Source organism: Haliotis rubra, unplaced genomic scaffold, assembly GCF_003918875.1.
Source record: "Haliotis rubra isolate DU_JTF1 unplaced genomic scaffold, ASM391887v1 Scf1557, whole genome shotgun sequence".
Classification (NCBI taxonomy): Eukaryota; Metazoa; Mollusca; class Gastropoda; order Lepetellida; family Haliotidae; genus Haliotis; species Haliotis rubra.
This window is the reverse complement of record NW_025765511.1, coordinates 107,419-124,780: the sequence shown is the minus strand read 5'-3', so window position 1 is coordinate 124,780 and position 17,362 is coordinate 107,419. Positions and strand designations below refer to the sequence as shown.

Below are 17,362 nucleotides of genomic sequence, written 5' to 3'. Positions count from 1 at the left end.
AAATATTCGACAAAACGTCACCAAGAAAACATGCAAAGGAAAATGCAAGTGCATGTAAGCGGAGAGCATGCAGTATCGATCACAAAAAACCACGCAAACTTTGTGTTTAATTTTGTTATTCGGGTTTGCCTGGAAAAACCACGAGTGCCGCCAATCAAAACAAAGGCCGCCTTGAAGCTGGCGAGTCGAAGTCTGCAGTTGCCCAACATTTCGACGTATCTCGCCTTTGGGATCGTTTCCTGCAGACCAATTCCACCCAAGATTGTCCGAGAAGCGGGCGTCCAAGAATTACCACTTAAATTACGGACATTTGACAGCAAATCGGTACGTCAACGAATTCCTAGCGCGTCACATGCTTCCGATTATGGACCGATAGAGGGAGTTTTCCAGCATGACAACGCTACTTCACATACAGCACGCGTCGCTGTCGCTACCTTGCCAATTCTAACGTCAATGTCTTGCTATGGCCTTCCTGATCACCTGATCTAAAACCCGATAGAACACCTATGGGATGAACTCAATCGACGTGTAAAGTAAATGTCAAAACACGCCTCAGACATTTCCACAACTGGCCATCGCATTGCGGGAAAAGTGGGGAAGAATTATTAAGTCTGTGCCGAGACGGTGCCGAGCAGTAATTTCTGCCACTGGTGGCCATATAAAGTACTGACTTTGACGCCATCTTGTGGACACAAGTAAACAGAAACACAACAATAAAGGCTGTTGTTGTGTTGGCGAACTCTTTGTCTATAGTCGTGTGAATTTTCATCTTTTTACATGAAATAATTGCTCTTGAACTAACGCAATAAATTCTTCTAAAATGGCTTATGCGTTTCTTTTTTGTGAAGATCGTACTAGTGTGAGGAAGTGACTATACACTACAATGGGGATTAAGATTGCAGTGTTATGGGGAAGCCAGTTAACATCACATTGGCTTAGATGGATAGAAGCGTTAACACGTTAAGTCTGCAGTATAATCAGAGGGAGTTGTGACTGTTTGGGGATCTTTGATGAGTTGATAAAGATTGTTAGATAACTGTGGATTAACACATGTAATAAAGAATGCAAGAATGTACGATAAACGATGGCCAGTTGCAACGATCGAAAGAACATTAACAGATCAATAGTATTTGTTAAACCCGGTATAGTTGAAAACAGTACAAAAACTAAACTACTATAGAATGTTAAAAAATATGCCTTCTTTTGATAATTATCTGTTGCTACCACCTGCACTATCATACCCGTTACTGACATTTAGAAACCTCAAATCATTACTTTCTTGGAGAGCGGTTGTTGGTATAATGTACTATGTGGTCAGTAATTGCTGACGAATTACATTACCTCTTCAGTCTTTACAGAACCTAGATCGAAGTTCATCAGTCCACATTATTATAATGTTCCTAACCTGTACAAAATTAAGAACCATCTCAGCTAAAATAATGTGTCCATTTTAAAGAAGCTGTCTAAATTTGTTGCAATAATAAAGTGTATTCTTAAACCAAAATGTCGTTACATCTCATGTCGTTCGTGTTACTTCCAGTACTGCTGTTTGTAAATGTATGCTCTTCTATCACCGTTGGTAGGTTTTAAGAATAAAAACCTTGAACCATGATGATTTGAAGCAACTCAGGATGACTGACGTTTATCAACCAGGACCGTGTGTAACCATCTCAAGGCTCTTGGTTTGACGTCCGAAGGATCATCAGGGGTCCAAATCTCACTCATGAACATCAAAGGCAACTCTGCAGTGGTGCTTTGTTCGACGATACTAGAATATTCACACCCACAGAAGGATCCATTGGTCAAACGAACGCAGGTTCCTGCTTCATGTTACGGTTGGTCGTCTTAGAGTTTGAAGGCGCATTAAGACTGGTTATATGCCGAGAAACATTCATCCTACTGTTCCTTTTGGCGGAGGTTTAGGTACGGTGTTGGGATGTATATCCCAAGACTGTAAGTTGACATGGGTTACTGTAATGGGGAAGTCTTAATGCTGCATCACGGACATTCTTGGTCATGCTGCTGTGGCTCAGTGTTATAACCACCCATTCGCTTACTTATCCATATTCACTGACCACAACGCTAGGCCCGCATGGAGCCCTGATCAGAATATCATCGAGCAGATCTGGTAATTATTGGTCGTCATGTTCAGGCACATGTCCCTCCTGTACAAAATGAGGATAATTGGAGTCAGCATTGGATGAGGAGTGGTGGCAGTCGCTTTGGGAACGTATCTGTAGGCTCACTGGTGGCATAAGGATAAGGGTGAAGGCAGTCATCCAGTCAAGTGGCATCCATGCACGGGATACTGATGTCAAACACTTCGGTAAGTTTCATTCCAACATTTATATTAAAAAAGAATTCACATTTAATGAAAAGCGTAAGAAGTCCTAATTCATGCAAAACGAATTGAAACAACTATAGTGGACTGAAATAATTCTACAAGAACTACTGTCTAGTGCCCCAGCTGACACTCATTGGCTGTTCATTGTGACCACGTGTTTATGAATCAATAACAGATAGTGATGACACAGGATGATGTCGAAAATGAACCTTCTTCTGTCCCATCGACGGCACCAGTGACAAACATTAGCACAAATAAAAAAAACCCGTCGTAAAGCTAAACTCACTCACTTACTCATTATCTATACAACCTGACTAACACGATCAGTCAGGTGGACGGACCCAGGTCAGGTGGACGAACTGTCGGCTAGTCGTGGCGTCGGCCAATGCCGTCGCCTCACGAACGACAACGACGTTTTGTCTCCCATCCGTCAACATCCTGCAAAACGAACTCTTGGACATATATAAGAAACTTATCCCATACTGTTTAAAGGCAACAGGAAAACCATTAATGTAAACATACCACCATGTAATAATGGATACCCTCGCGCAACACGTTGATAAATAGAATGTTATGTTTGACAAAGTACGTTTGTTTGATATGTTAGATATCCAAGCACAAATCCTGCTCATAGACATCCCATGCTGGGTTTCCCGTAGTCAGTCCACTGCTGTTTCCGCTAGAGGAGATCTCACACAATCGGGATTCTCTTCGAAAATTGAAAGCAGGACAGGAACCAAGTTGCAGGCAGAGTGTTGCACAGTCCATAAAGGACCTTGTCTCCATCTCAACAGGCACTGTCAGGTCGATCTTCTTTTCAGGTGTTTGGTTAAATATGACTCCTGAAAACACAACGATATTACATTAACATGATAAAGCAAAGTGTCTATAGCAAGTATGAGAATGTGCAAGCTTATGTATGTTTATGAAGCATTAGCAGTATCACATCCGTCACATGTGACTGCTTCTTTTTTTTAAAATATGGGTCATTTTTCCCATTTTCAAGTATAACAAAATAAAGATATACAGTAACATATATAACAATACATAACAGCATTTGTGGAGCATGGTAGTATTTAAGTGAGGTTTTTTAATAATGATTTACAAATAGCACTAGATGGATATTACATACAAGAGTATATACAACAGATGACACTAAAAGTGTAGTACGTTATAATTATTCTTTTGACTTGCAGTGATGTACAGAGAATACCAATAGTCGTGTAGAGTATTTGCCAGTTTGAGCAAATAAAGAGATTTGGGGGATAATTAACCCCTGGGGAAGATTTGGGGAAGTCTCAGCAAACAAAATATGAAATGATGACCAGAAATTGATGAAACTTGAAACTTGACAAGTCTGAAAATAATTTATCTTTGTTGCCTCATAATAATTATCTCTGCTTCTTTTGATTTGGTGAGTGAGTGAGTTTAATTTAAGTCAGGTCTGCAGTATTTCATATTGTGACTTCATCCAGTTGTACAGTTATACGATAATTTTAAGCAATGCATTTCAAATTGTGTATTCAATCTAAGTTTAATATACACTTACTATTTACCATTCTTATATTTTCTAATCACAATGTATCTATTACTTCAATTTCTTCCAATAAAGCAATAACTAAACGACACAAAAAGGATCCTGCATGGATGAAACCATTTTAATGTTAAGGATAGTCAAACCCCACGGTCATGTCCTGGCCTGTTTAACGAAGACAGCCGTGCTGAGAATCAACCGTGTCCATTTTTTTGCATTATTACAACTTATTAATGAACATAACTGTGAAGTGTTAGATTAAGATGAAAGTCTGAATAATGTCTAAATGAAATAAGTAAACAGCTGCAAAAAATGAGTCATGACATTTATTAGTTGGTTAGGAAAGTATATTAAGAACTGTGTTAACAAATGCTTACCTTGTGATTGGTTTTCGAATTCATATACTTCGATTTCACATAAGAACATTGGGTCTTTCTGCATTAGACGAACAAAACGTCCTCTCACTGGAGTCGAGCAGGCGACTGTTTTCGCCACACCCGTTTGGAACATTCCAGTGTACCCAAAGCAAAGCCGTGGATTTGGTGGACACTTTGGATCGGGGTATATGACTAGTTGAAAGTCTTTTGGTAATCCATCTGCGAAAAGGTTGTTTATTAAATTTGACGATGAATTTGTTATATCTGTCTATAATAAAACGTACGGAATAAAAGCGGATTTGAACATTTTGAGAACGATACAATTACCCATAAAGACCCATTACAAATGACAGAGAAACAGACAGTGTGTGAGAATGGTTTTACGGAGTCTTAGCAATTTTGGAAGAATGAATCACCACAGGAATCTGAACGCAATAACTCACGGGAGGCAAACGCTTAAACACACAATATTCGCAAAGTTTGAAGAAAACAACAATATGACAGTACCGAGGTGAGACAATCTCATGTTTAGCGATGAATACCAAACTCTCTGGCACAGTGGCCCGCTTTCTGTTTTCAAAAGATTCTATTATTGCAATATTGCAGCCATATCATGAAAATAACATACATGCATATCCGGCAGGAGTGATCCTGACACTGCCTACTCTGACAGTCGCCTGAAGATCCACCTGCCACCATCCTGAAATAGAATATGTCTCCACGAAGGTACAGTACAGACCATTCGGGACGTCCATGACTGTGAAATTGAGCCCATCCACAGCTTTATCCGGTCCCGTGTGACCAGCGTCATGACTTGCTGTTGCCGGGCGAAGGAGTGCAAGATTTGTGGAACCTAAAATAAAACAATGTGGTAGATTAGTATCAACAGTGGTGTAGGGGAAGAAGTAGGGGTACATGTACTAAACCCACCAAAAAGAAGGAAACCACATGTGTTACTTTATGTCCCAAACAAACCATATAGAACAAAGTGAGTTGCTGTTTTATAAATCTTGTTTATGGATTAATGACCGTACACTAAAACAGACTTAGACATTAAGATATGGTTGGGGTCACTTCTTGATTTCACAGGAACCAGTTATATGTTCACTACTACGTGTGGCCACCTCTCGCATTCACAATAGCAAGCAATGTTGAACACAGCATTAGTCAACCTGCGCCCTTCTTGTACCAGCATGGCGCCCCTGCTCTCAAAGCACGAAGACATCTTTAGAAAACACCCCATACGTATCCAAAGGGGTGGAGGTCAGGTGATCTCAATGGCCACTCCATAACGTCAATATCCGCATTTTCAGGACACTCAGCCATGTGCAAATGCAATATGCTCGGCGTAGACGATCGTTACGGTTAACCTTTGTCAGAATCGGCCCAACACAAGGACGTCGGGCAAGAAGACGGTCAGTGCGTAAACGGTTGTGTATGGGTTGGGCAGTTACCCGACCACGAAACAGCGGCGCTTGAAAAACGAATACGCAAATGACGTAGCTGTATTTGGTTGTCCGAGGTATATGAGTGACTGAGTTAAAGCCATGTTAGTTCTATCTAACCCCTATCGTGAGTAAAAAAATCTATATATCAGTAAAAGCCAACTCAGATGCAATAAATACAGTGAAATCACTAGATTATCACTGAATTTATCTTAATAACAGTACGTAACGATAAACATATATGTCTCTAAAGAACAATACAATATATATCTACCTTCAGTTGTTGGCGATCTATAGTCCATTTCTTTACTGTATTGTCCTATTTTGAAATCCAATTTTGAGAGAGAGTGAGTGAGTTAAAATTTATAGTCACATCGGCAGTATTTCAGCCATATGGTGACCAAGAAAGTTGTAATGTTATAAATGAATAAAAACAAAGCACAATAAAATAACTAAAAAATCACTGTAAAACTAGTGTGAAAATCTGAAACACCTTAACTAAACAACAATACAATATATGTCAACCTTCAGTTGTTGGCGATAGTTAGTCCATTTCTCTATTTAGAACGGAAGCTACCTCTGTCTGTCTAATATGTACAGTACAACCAGAATTTATTGAGAATTTAAGATTGTATTTTTATTTATTTTTTACTCATTACTCACGTATTAAATGTGAATATTAGCAGAACATAACTTCAGATTCAAAGACAGGAGAACAGTTAGACTTTTGTCAAGTCACCATGGGCAGCAATGCAGGCTTCAATGCGGCGGGGCATACTACTGATCAAAGAATTTAGAAAATCGTGGTCCATGCTGTCCCAATATCGGACCATCTCTTCTTTCATTTCAGCAATATTTGTCAGATTTTTCTTATTGACACTTTCCTTCATAAGTCCCCAAACATTTTCTATTGGATTTAGGTCAGGGCTATAGCTTGGCCAATCTAATAATGTCATATTTTGGGTCCGAAACAAGGCCTGTGAACGATGTTTTGGGTCGTTGTCCTGCTGGAAAATCCAAACATTTCCATAGAACACGTGAGCACATGGAAGTAAATGTCCCTCGAGACAATCTGTGTACCGCTCACTGTTTATATTCCCTTCAAATACAAAGAGGGGCGTTGCCCCTAACACAGATATGCCACCCCACACGTTAAATTTCGGACTGTACTTTGGACGCTGATACAAAGGTTTTTCAGTTTGTTTGGTCCAGAATTTCAGTGTATTAGGAAACAGCCACACAGGCCTTTCATCTGAGAAAATCACATTGTCCCAGTTAAAATTTCTATGCTGAAGCACAGTTCAACCTTCGCTCCTTTTGTTCAGGTTTCATGATTGATGATGGAATTCCTTGACATTTCTGCCAACCCATTGCATGCAGCTCAGTTCTAGTTGTCTCCTTACAGACAGCCACAGTTCCTCTATCAGTCATATCCAGCCTTAAGTTTTCTAAAGTCCTTCGTTTGTTTTTAGAAACAAGAATACCAAGCCGCCTCCTGTCACTGACATTCAATTTTCTGGGCCTACCTGCGCCTCCTTGGTGCTCAATGTCATATCCATTTGCAATATTTTTCAAACACGATAAACAGTGAACAAAGTACGAAGCTCCTGAAGGGAATCCGTACCGACTCCGGTAGATTTATCAACACCTCAAGAAGATGATCTCCCTGTTATGGACACAAGATCTAGAACCAGAAGACGCCTGTCACATGTACAATCGTCACCAGAACAACGATCCAGCAACGCTACTGTCTGACATTCTTTTGAGAATGATGGTTCCCTCCCAGACATGTCTTTTTACGAATCTGAAAGTGCACCAGAGGCTCCATTTGTCCCAGATCGGTCACCAATGCATTCTGATCTGCTATCAACAGCTATGGATTTAGCAGGTATAGAATCGTACCAAAACGTGATAAATCACCCACAAAGGAACACAAAATAAAACTACACAGGGGACAGGTTCTTAAGGAACGCATTGATAACTTCAAGTGTGTTAACCCATGCAAGGATCTTGTGTCCATTCAGATGATCAACCGAAATGGTCAACCTGAGTTGGCAGAGGACGGAGGGGGTGTTACTCGTGATGCCTTGTCTGAATTCTGGGATGAGTTTTATCAACAGTGCACTCTCGGAAACGCATTCAAAGTGCCTTACATTAGGCACGACTACGGCTTTGAAGAATGGCAGTCTGTTGCCAATATAATTGTGTTTGGCTGGAAAGCATGCGGTTATTTCCCTTTTCAGATATCACCAGCTTTTCTATGGAAGGTCATCCCGGGATCGGAAAAATGAATTTCTGTCCAAATCACAGAAAATGATTCTCAAGTTCTAACCGCAGCATTAGCTGATATACATTCTGTTGACAACGATGATCTACTGGATGTGCTTAACCATCATGAAGTGAAAATATTGCCAACACAAGAAAACCTGAACAGTATCCTTCTTGAAATTGCGCATAAAGAAATAACTCAAGCCAGAATGTTTGTCGTAAATTGTTGGCAGACATCTCTGCGGCCTCTTGGGATAAGCAAAGACCTTTTCGATTCACTGTACAGGGATATGCTGCCAACGCGCAAGTTGGTGATGAAGTTACTGAAATTTCCGGAGACAATGTCACTCGAGACAACAGTGGCAAATCACCTTCGTAGATTTTTGCGCGAACTGGACAGGAAACAGCCGATGCGATACCTCAGATTTTGTACTGGTTCTGACTTGATAGTATGCAAGAAGATTGACGTTACTTTCGTAAATGTAACTGGCCTAGCACGGCGACCAGTAGCAGACACATGCTCCTGTCTACTTGAATTGCCCAAGACATATGACAGCTTTCCAGAATTCAGGAAGGAATTCATGTCCGTTCTGTCTTCCAAACATTTGGCTCATGGACATCATATGATCAACATGACACCGTTACTTATCTTTGCTTTGTGATTGCATAGGCAGCGACACTTTTATTAGATTTAAGCTTTGTTGGGAAAGTGAGCTAAGCACTTTCTGTGACGATGCCATTTAGGTTTATGTGGTACTCCAAACTCTTGAAGTAACAGGGACCCTTTTAATTTCTTTGACCACGTTAATTACACTTTCAGGTGGTCCTAAAATCTGGAACTAACTCTTTTAATGTTTTTGATGATGTTATTTAAGTTTGTTAATACGGTGCTCCACAAAGTTTACTGTGGAGTTTTTATAGTACTAGATTGATATTAGTATATTAAATTGTGAAGAGATAGCCTTGATGGTGAATTTTACGTTTCTTTGATGGTGTATTTTACCTTTCTTTTGAAAACACGTGTTGCTCAAAATCTTGAAATAAATCATTATATATGACGTTATAGGTTTAATGTGTTTCAATATGTTAGTCTTGAAATGGCAACATTTGTTAGCTTAGAAATGTGAAATATGACCTCCTTGCTGAACCAGAAGGGAAATTCAAACATTTAACCGGTTAACAAACGGAAGGTTTAAATAATTAGTTTGTATTTAGTTTGAAAGTATCGAAACGCATCATTCGTGTAAGTCACAATATCAGCTTCTGTACTGCAAAATAGCGATTTGCCGCGTGAGCAGAAAAAAATTGTGACGCCGTTCAGTCATCAATGTTATTGTCTTATAATTCCATCCATTTCCATTTCCTTACAATCATGACGTTGCGGGCTCGAATCCTCTATTCGGCGGGTAGCAAACACTTAGCCATGATCTGGTGACAGACAACCTATATCACTCGAAGTCACTCCAGCTTAAGGTGTAAGTTTGGGATGCAATGCTCTAGGGACCATTCTTAGAGTGCCATTCATATTGTGCAAGTACCAGTCTGTTCACGTGGGTTTACTAAAGTACTTGCTTGTAATGTAAATGCGATATGCCCTTAGCTGTTGATAGACACATAAAACACCGTTTCCACCATCGCATTTCCATTCCCATGTTCAATAGTACTTATGTCATGTTCCCCGGTGTATATATACTGAGACTGTGTCAGGAATTGATAACGTATTTTCATATTACCAAGAACCACTATTATAACTTCCTAGATTGACTGCATGTGTGCTGAAGGCTAAATGCAATACTTTATACACCAGTCTTTTGTCTCACTGCAATACAACATACACCTGTCTTATGTCTGTGTACAACCCTACATACATCCGTGTTATGTGTTTTAACTACATTTATCACCCAAAAATAGGTTCTACCAGTGATATCGCTCTTCTGAGAACAAGCGGAGATATCATCCAAACAATACCATTATATCACAAAGCTATCCTTATGCGATCACAATAACGACATGACCCGAGTGATGCCACAATAGCCCATTATTAAATGGGCTATTGTGGCATCACTCGGGTGAGATTCTCCATACATCAGTCTTACTTTCAGTACAATACTACATACATCATTCTTATTTCTCAGTACAATAATATATACATCCGTATTATTTCCAGGTACAATACTACATACACAAGTACGACATACATCTGTATTATTTTTTAATACAATACTACATACACTAGTAAATATTCGAATGGGTACTTCTCATACATTGGTGTAATTTCATCCTAAACCAGCATGATATAAAACATATCATTTAATGCTTCTTAGATGAAGATTGGCAGAGAGGGAGGGGGCTACAAGCGTCTTAAAAGCATTGCAAGCCACACTGGACTTATTTCACCCTGAGATTAAATGCAAATACCCATCTTCCCAGTACAGCATAAAGTACCAACCCATGATGCACAAACTTCCTTTAAATACTGTTTTCAAAGAACAAGATTGTACAAATTTAGTTAATCGACTCCAAGATGCACAATGAAATAAACGTATTTCTCTCGTTTTAACAAGCGGACATGGGTATATGCTAAATGAATATTTCTTTAAAGGATGAACCATAGGTTACTGTATCAAGGCTCAAACGTACACCTTCAGTGAGAGAAACTATCAATTACATGTACACTCTCTCAAAAGAGAAACGCACGAAGGTAAATCTAGGAACAAAATTTCTGTATTTTGAATGACAACAACAAAGGAAATATAATCCACACAGATATCAAATTTTGCATGATGAGGGTCATTGGGAAGCTGCACCAAATGAATGTAAGGTCATGTCACCACAACGTCAACACTGCACTCATGGACGCCGGCTTTAACGTCAGTACCGGTTGTGACCTCCGTTTGCTTGGGGCACTGCTGGGCGATTTGGCATCTCCTGGGCATAGAGAAAATAAGTGTTTGGATCCGAGCACTGGGTATTCTAGCCCATTAATCCTGCAATGCTTGCCGTAGTTGGTGAAGCGTCTGGGCTCGTGGATGACGTCGTCGTAGCCGTCGATCGAGATAATCCCATAGGTGTTCGATTGGGTTTAAATCTGGGAATTTAGAGGGCCAGGGAAACACTGTAATGTTCTGGTTGGTGTATAAGTTCATTGTCATTCGTGCTGTATGTGGTCTGGCGTTATCCTGCTGGAAAACATGTCTCTGTGGGTCGAAAACGGGATGGAGGTGAGATTGCAGGATTTCATCTCTGTAACGAATGGCGGTTAGATTCCCCTCTACATGCACTAAGTCAGTTCTTTGGTTATCATCACAACATCACACTTCCTCCTCCAAATCTGTCAACCTGCGCGACACAGTTAAGGGCGTTACGCTCATTTCGACGTCGGTACACACTGGTTCTACCATCATGTCATTGCAGCATGAAACGGGACAGGTCACTGAACCAAATTCTTTGCCAGTGTCTCCAATTCCATCTTTGAACGTTCCTGCACCAACGAATACGAGCAAGGCGGTGATGACGTTGTAGTATACATCAACGAAGTCCACTCTGTCGTAGGCGATTTCTAATAGTCTGCGGAGAAACATTCTGTAGTCCTGTGACATTTCTTGCAGTTTCAGTTGCTGCCACTATCCTGTTGCGCAGATAGAACAACCGGATGTGACGATCCTGTGCCCCAGTGGTAACCCTTGGCCTACCACTTCTCGGACGGTCCTGGGTGGATCAAAGTTGTTGGTAAAGACCCCAAAATCGTGAAATAGTGCTATGGTCGACATGGCCTCTAGACGGCCAATTGCAATATTTCGATCTGCAGCCACCAATCTTGGCATTTCGATAGTCTCCGTGTTAGATCAAAAATGCGACTAGATATACCATTGTGTCATTTCTTTATAAACCGCGCCTCAGAACACAGTTTCACCTATTGGGGTCCATTTTCACGTGAAAGATTCATGCATTTCGGATAATGACGTGTTTAGGGTTATGGTTTTTATCAAGTGATCTGTTTTGGCGACTGAGTACGCGTTTAAACCTGCATTCAATATAATTTGCTGTCAAAACAAATATTTTTTTAGTTTGACTTGGATTAAAGTGCGTTGATAAATTACAATTCACACGTGCGTTTCTTTTTTGAGAGAGTATATATAAGTGGTTTGAATATTGACCAGCAGACAGATTGTCTTGTGCTTACTGGCGGATTCCATCCCAGAAGTCTCGAACTATTCAGTTACAAATGGTCATGCTTGATGATTAGTTCTCACAAACGAGATAGATAACTTATTTGGCGGAATAATGGAGTCAGAGAATTAATTGCAGTCAGTGTAAAGAGTTTGTCCAAGGTTAGCTTCGACCGTTCCTTTATGCATGAATCGCTTTCAAATGATAATGTGCGTGTGAAGTTGACGCGCCACTGATGAAGATGCATAATGGATGACCAGTCAATTTCTTGTACGAGGGTAGATAAAACAGTACGTAGACTACCTGTATTCTCCATGTCCAATAATTGAAAAGCTTCCATTTTATTTTGAAGGAATCTTTAGCAAAGTCATATCCAAAATTTCACATGTGTGAGTAATGTGGTTAACGAGATATTAGTCATCATAACACATTGGGGTATAATATTTCTAACAAAACTGCAGAAAATGAAAAACGATCTGTCATTTGGTACCTCTTGGATAATGGTATGCCCTCAGAGTATATCATATAAAATATGTTCAGTGTAGTATTGGATGACTTTCCGTCATAATCAACAGTCACAGATTTGGATTGTTTAATTTATATTTAGTCGAGGGGTGTTTTTACGGACACTCCCATTTCAATCTTCCTAAAACATTGTGCCCTGATATTCAAGCTGGTACTGTTTCCAATAGATTGTGAGCTGACACTTGTGTGACCATTCAGTGTTTAGTTTGAACCCTTGGCGTCATGTGTGAATAATTGAAAACATTAGAAACACCAGAAATTATTGAGAATAAAAGATTGTATTTTTTTAATTTTTGTTCAGTCATTACTCACGTATTAAATGTGAATATTAGAAGAACATAACTCCAGATTCAAAGGCAGGTGAACAGTTACTATTTTGTCAAGTCACCATGGGCAGCAATGCAGGCTTCAATGCGGCGGGGCATACTACTGATCAAAGAAGTTAGAAAGTCGTGGTCCATGCTGTCCCAGTATCGGACCACCTCTTCTTTCATTTCAGCAATATTTGTCAGATTGTTCTTATTGACACTTTCCTTCATAAGTCCCCAAACATTTTCTATTGGATTTAGGTCAGGGCTATAGCTTGGCCAATCTAATAATGTCATATTTTGGGTCCGAAACAAGGCCTGTGAATGCTTTGAACAATGTTTTGGGTCGTTGTCCTGCTGGAAAATCCAAACATTTCCATAGAACACGTGAGCACATGGAAGTAAATGTCCCTCGAGACAATCTGTGTACCGCTCACTGTTCATATTCCCTTCAAATACAAAGAGGGGCGTTGCCCCTAACACAGATATGCCACCCCACACGTTAAATTTCGGACTGTACTTTGGACGCTGATACAAAGGTTTTTCAGTTTGTTTGGTCCAGAATTTCAGTGTATTAGGAAACAGCCACACAGACCTTTCATCTGAGAAAATCACATTGTCCAAATTAAAATTTCTATGCTGTAAACACCAGTTCAACCTTCGTTCCTTTTGTTCAGGTTTCATGATCGGTGATGGAATTCCTCGACTTTTCTGCCAACCCATTGCATGCAGTTCAGTTCTAATTGTCTCCTTACATACAGCCTCAGTTCCTCCATCAATCATATCCAGACTTAAGTTTTCTAAAGTCCTTCGTTTGTTTTTTAGAAACAAGGACACCAAGCCGTCTCCTGTCACCGACAGCCAATTTGTTTGGCCTACCTGCGCCTCCCTGGTGCTCAATGCCATATCCACGATAAACAGTGGACAAAGGGATGCCTGTTCTACTTGAAATCACTTTAGCTGATCTGATGTCCTTGTTATAATACTCTGACATCAACTTCCTCTTCTCTAAATCATCCATACTGAGGATCACTGAAAATGTCGTCTGCTAGCAAGTAAACAAAGGGGGATAACTCTTCACAAACTAATGAAAAAAGGATTAACGGAGTTGTCTCTCTTGAATGAAACCAAGCACTTGATAGGTGGTCAAGGTTTACTAGAAATCCAATTAAACATATTCCTAAAATTCTCAATAATTTCTGGTCATACTATATAAAAGAAACTTATGCACACATCAAGGTCAAAGCAAAGACCTTAGACAGTGTTTTGCAAATATAGTATGATTAGGATGCAAGTTACGTTCCGTTACATTTTATGACCCTCATATGAATATACGACTTGTTCTTGTGTACTGAGGGGTCACACATAAGAAATAAAATTGGTTTGTTGTTTACGCCGCACTCAGCAATATTCCAGCTGCATGGCAGCAGTCTGTATAAAATCGAGTTTGTACCAGACAATCTAGTAATCAACAGCATGAACATCGATCTTTGAAAATAGAATACGATGACAAGTGTCAACCAAGTCAGGAAGGCTGACCACCCGATCCCGTTAGTCGCCTCTTACGACAAGCATGGGTTACAGAAAACCAATTCTAACCCGGATCCTCATGGGTGATAAGAGATAAGACGTCATGTCATATATTATCACGAGAAGCAATTAAGGATCTCTTTTATAATGTAAATTATGATTTAATAATTGTTTTTGTTTTCACAGAAATGCATATAATTATTAGATAAATTTTGAACAATATGTTTTGTAAATAAATAAATGTCATCTTGTAAATGGTAGTATAAATAAGCAACTGCGATTGTTAGTGGCTGTATCCTCAAAGGTGGGTAAAGTATCGTAAAATTATTGTCCCCATGAGAGGGTAGTCCCAAAACTTTTGAGGTAAAATTTATACATACCAATTGTTTAAACGTAGTATTTTTGTTATTTTAAATTTCGGCTCAATTTTCCTACAATCGCCAGCCGCTGAAGGGATGGTGTAAATCCAGCTTAGGTCCACGCAGGTAGCAAAAGTACTGTAAGTCCCCATGGTCCCCTATGGTGATTTACCTTCAGTTGTTGGCGATCTATAACCTGTTGTTACATCATGTATTGTCCAAATAGTACTATTAGTTTTAACTTCACATGCTAGTTTTTTTATTTGAACTGTGATAGTCTAGTTGTTTTACTCTCCTTTGACCACAGGTTTTATAAACTACACATATTCTTCATAAACGTCAAATTTGTCCTCGTCACGATATGGCTGATACATTGTCGATGTGACGTTAAATATTAACTCACTCACTCAGTGGTATCATGAGTGCAGTTCGGTTGCATCGAGAGTAAACCATTTTATACAGACAACGACTGAATGCATATTCTTTACGCCACACCAAAAATGTACCAGCTATTCGTGGCGAGAACAGGTAACTATGATTTCCACATAGATCAGAGATAGAGCAAAAAACTGGTAACATAGACACCAGTCTTATAGATGCCTGTTTGTATATGTTTGATACCCCCACATACCTAGGTGACACTTAAATAATGATACTGAGTATAAATCTCCATACCTGAGGACGATTCCATCCATATGAGAAACAAAAGTACGAAGTCACCAGATATAGCCTGAAATGCACGGCTTTTTCTCATTCTGGTACCATAGGGCAAGAAATACTGGAGTGACACTGTGTTTTGGTTTACATGTAGATATAGAGAATATTATTGATTTACTAGGTTAACAAAAAAGTGGGTGTACACATCAAGGGCCGTGAATGGCAACTGTCCAATATCTAATGGAGTAAACATGTTTAGCTTGTAACCATCGCGATAAAGTCAAAACATGAACAGTGTATGGATTAGTCCCGACAACGGCTTTCCTGAACGCCTTAATTACATCAACTGTCAAATCATATTAACGATTTGCCTTGTACTCCAGTGACACGGGTATTCAATTGATTGATATAATTTATTGACAGCTCAATACGGTAATAACTAGTTGTGCTATTGATTCGGACTGCTAACAAGAACCTCCACTGTAAGTAAAACCGTGTATTTCCTACAATTTACAACACATCACTGATGAACATGTAATGGAGAAATAAGCATCTGCAGTAAAAAGTCGAGTGGTCTCTCTTACTTTCATTGATTTATTCATAAGTGTCCTTTGGTGTAAAGGGCGAACGATTGAACCACTAAACTAAGTTTCGTGGGAATGAAGACACGTTGACAAATTTAGAGCACGTTATTACTGTAATTCACTAGGGATATGTGATTCGTTAAAGCAAGTAGGTTATTATTGATATTACACACAGTTTCTTAGCCCATGCTGGCGTAATGCCATTGTAGTCCCTATTCCAAAACCTGGCCGGGATCACACTGATCCATCAAATTACAGACCAATCTCTTTAACAAGTTGTGTCTGTAAAACCATGGAAAGAATGGTGAATAATAGATTAACATGGTATCTTGAAACCAATAACCTTATAACCAATATTAAATGTGGTTACAGGAAAAATCGCAGAACCATTGATCATTTGGTACGACTAGAATCCTTTGTTAAAAATGCACTAGTAAATAAACAACATGCCGTATCGATATTCTTGATCTCGAGAAAGCGTACGATACCACCTGGAAGCATGGCATTTTAAAGGATTTACATGAATTTGGTTTGAGGGGGCGTTTACCTCTTTTTATTTCACAGTTTTTATCAGACAGACAATTTCATGTCCGAGTGGGTTCTACCCTGTCTGACCATTATAATCAGGATCAGGGTGTCCCACAAGGCAGTATTTTGTCTGTAACATTGTTTAGCATTAAGATCAACAGTTTATCCAAGGTTTTAAACGATTCAATTGATGGATCACTTTTTGTGGATGATTTTAATATTTCTTGCCGTGGCAAAAATATGCATACTATTGAACGGCAAATGCAGATGTGTTTAAACAAGATAAACAGTTGGTGTCTTGAAAACGGTTTTAAATTTTCTAAATCCAAAACTAATTATATACATTTTTGTAGAAAATATAAACCGCATAAAGACCCGGAACTCTTTCTAAATGGTACTCCCATCAAAGTTGTTAAGGAGGCCAAGTTCTTGGGTTTAATTTTTGATTCCCATTTAACGTTTCTGCCGCATATTAAATCCCTTAAAAGTAAATGCCTGAAGGCACTTGGCTTGTTAAAAGTTGTTTCAAATTCTAAGTGGGGAGGGGATCAAGCCACTCTCCTACATCTATATCGATCATTGGTCCGCTCGAAACTTGATTATGACTCCATCGTATATGGTGGAGCCCGTAAAAGCAACTTAAAACTATTACATTCTGTCCATCACCAAGGTCTAAGACTTTGTCTTGGATCCTTTAGAACTTCTCCCGTTGACAGTCTCTACGTCGAGGCAG

General features: G+C 39.4%; 1 protein-coding gene across 1 annotated transcript; it reads right to left on the bottom strand.

Annotated features, from left to right (window-relative positions):
• Positions 1 to 2,741: 2,741 nt before the first annotated feature.
• Positions 2,742 to 15,629, bottom strand: LOC124270892. The gene is made up of 4 exons (XM_046705956.1): positions 15,536 to 15,629; positions 4,884 to 5,108; positions 4,256 to 4,474; positions 2,742 to 3,186 (listed from the first exon to the last, which is right to left on the bottom strand). Exons 1-4 carry the CDS (start codon positions 15,612 to 15,614, stop codon positions 2,948 to 2,950), a joined length of 762 nt encoding a protein of 253 aa, XP_046561912.1. The 5' UTR covers positions 15,615 to 15,629; the 3' UTR covers positions 2,742 to 2,947.
• Positions 15,630 to 17,362: the final 1,733 nt, after the last annotated feature.

Coding starts and splice junctions, on each gene's coding strand:
- LOC124270892 (XM_046705956.1), bottom strand. CDS start 15,614: ATGAGAAAAAGCCGTGCATTTCAGGCTATATCTGGTGACTTCGTACTT. Junction 5,109..15,535: donor ATGGATGGAATCGTCCTCAG/GTATGGAGATTT, acceptor GTTTTATTTTAG/GTTCCACAAATCTTGCACTC. Junction 4,475..4,883: donor CACTCCTGCCGGATATGCAT/GTATGTTATTTT, acceptor ACCTTTTCGCAG/ATGGATTACCAAAAGACTTT.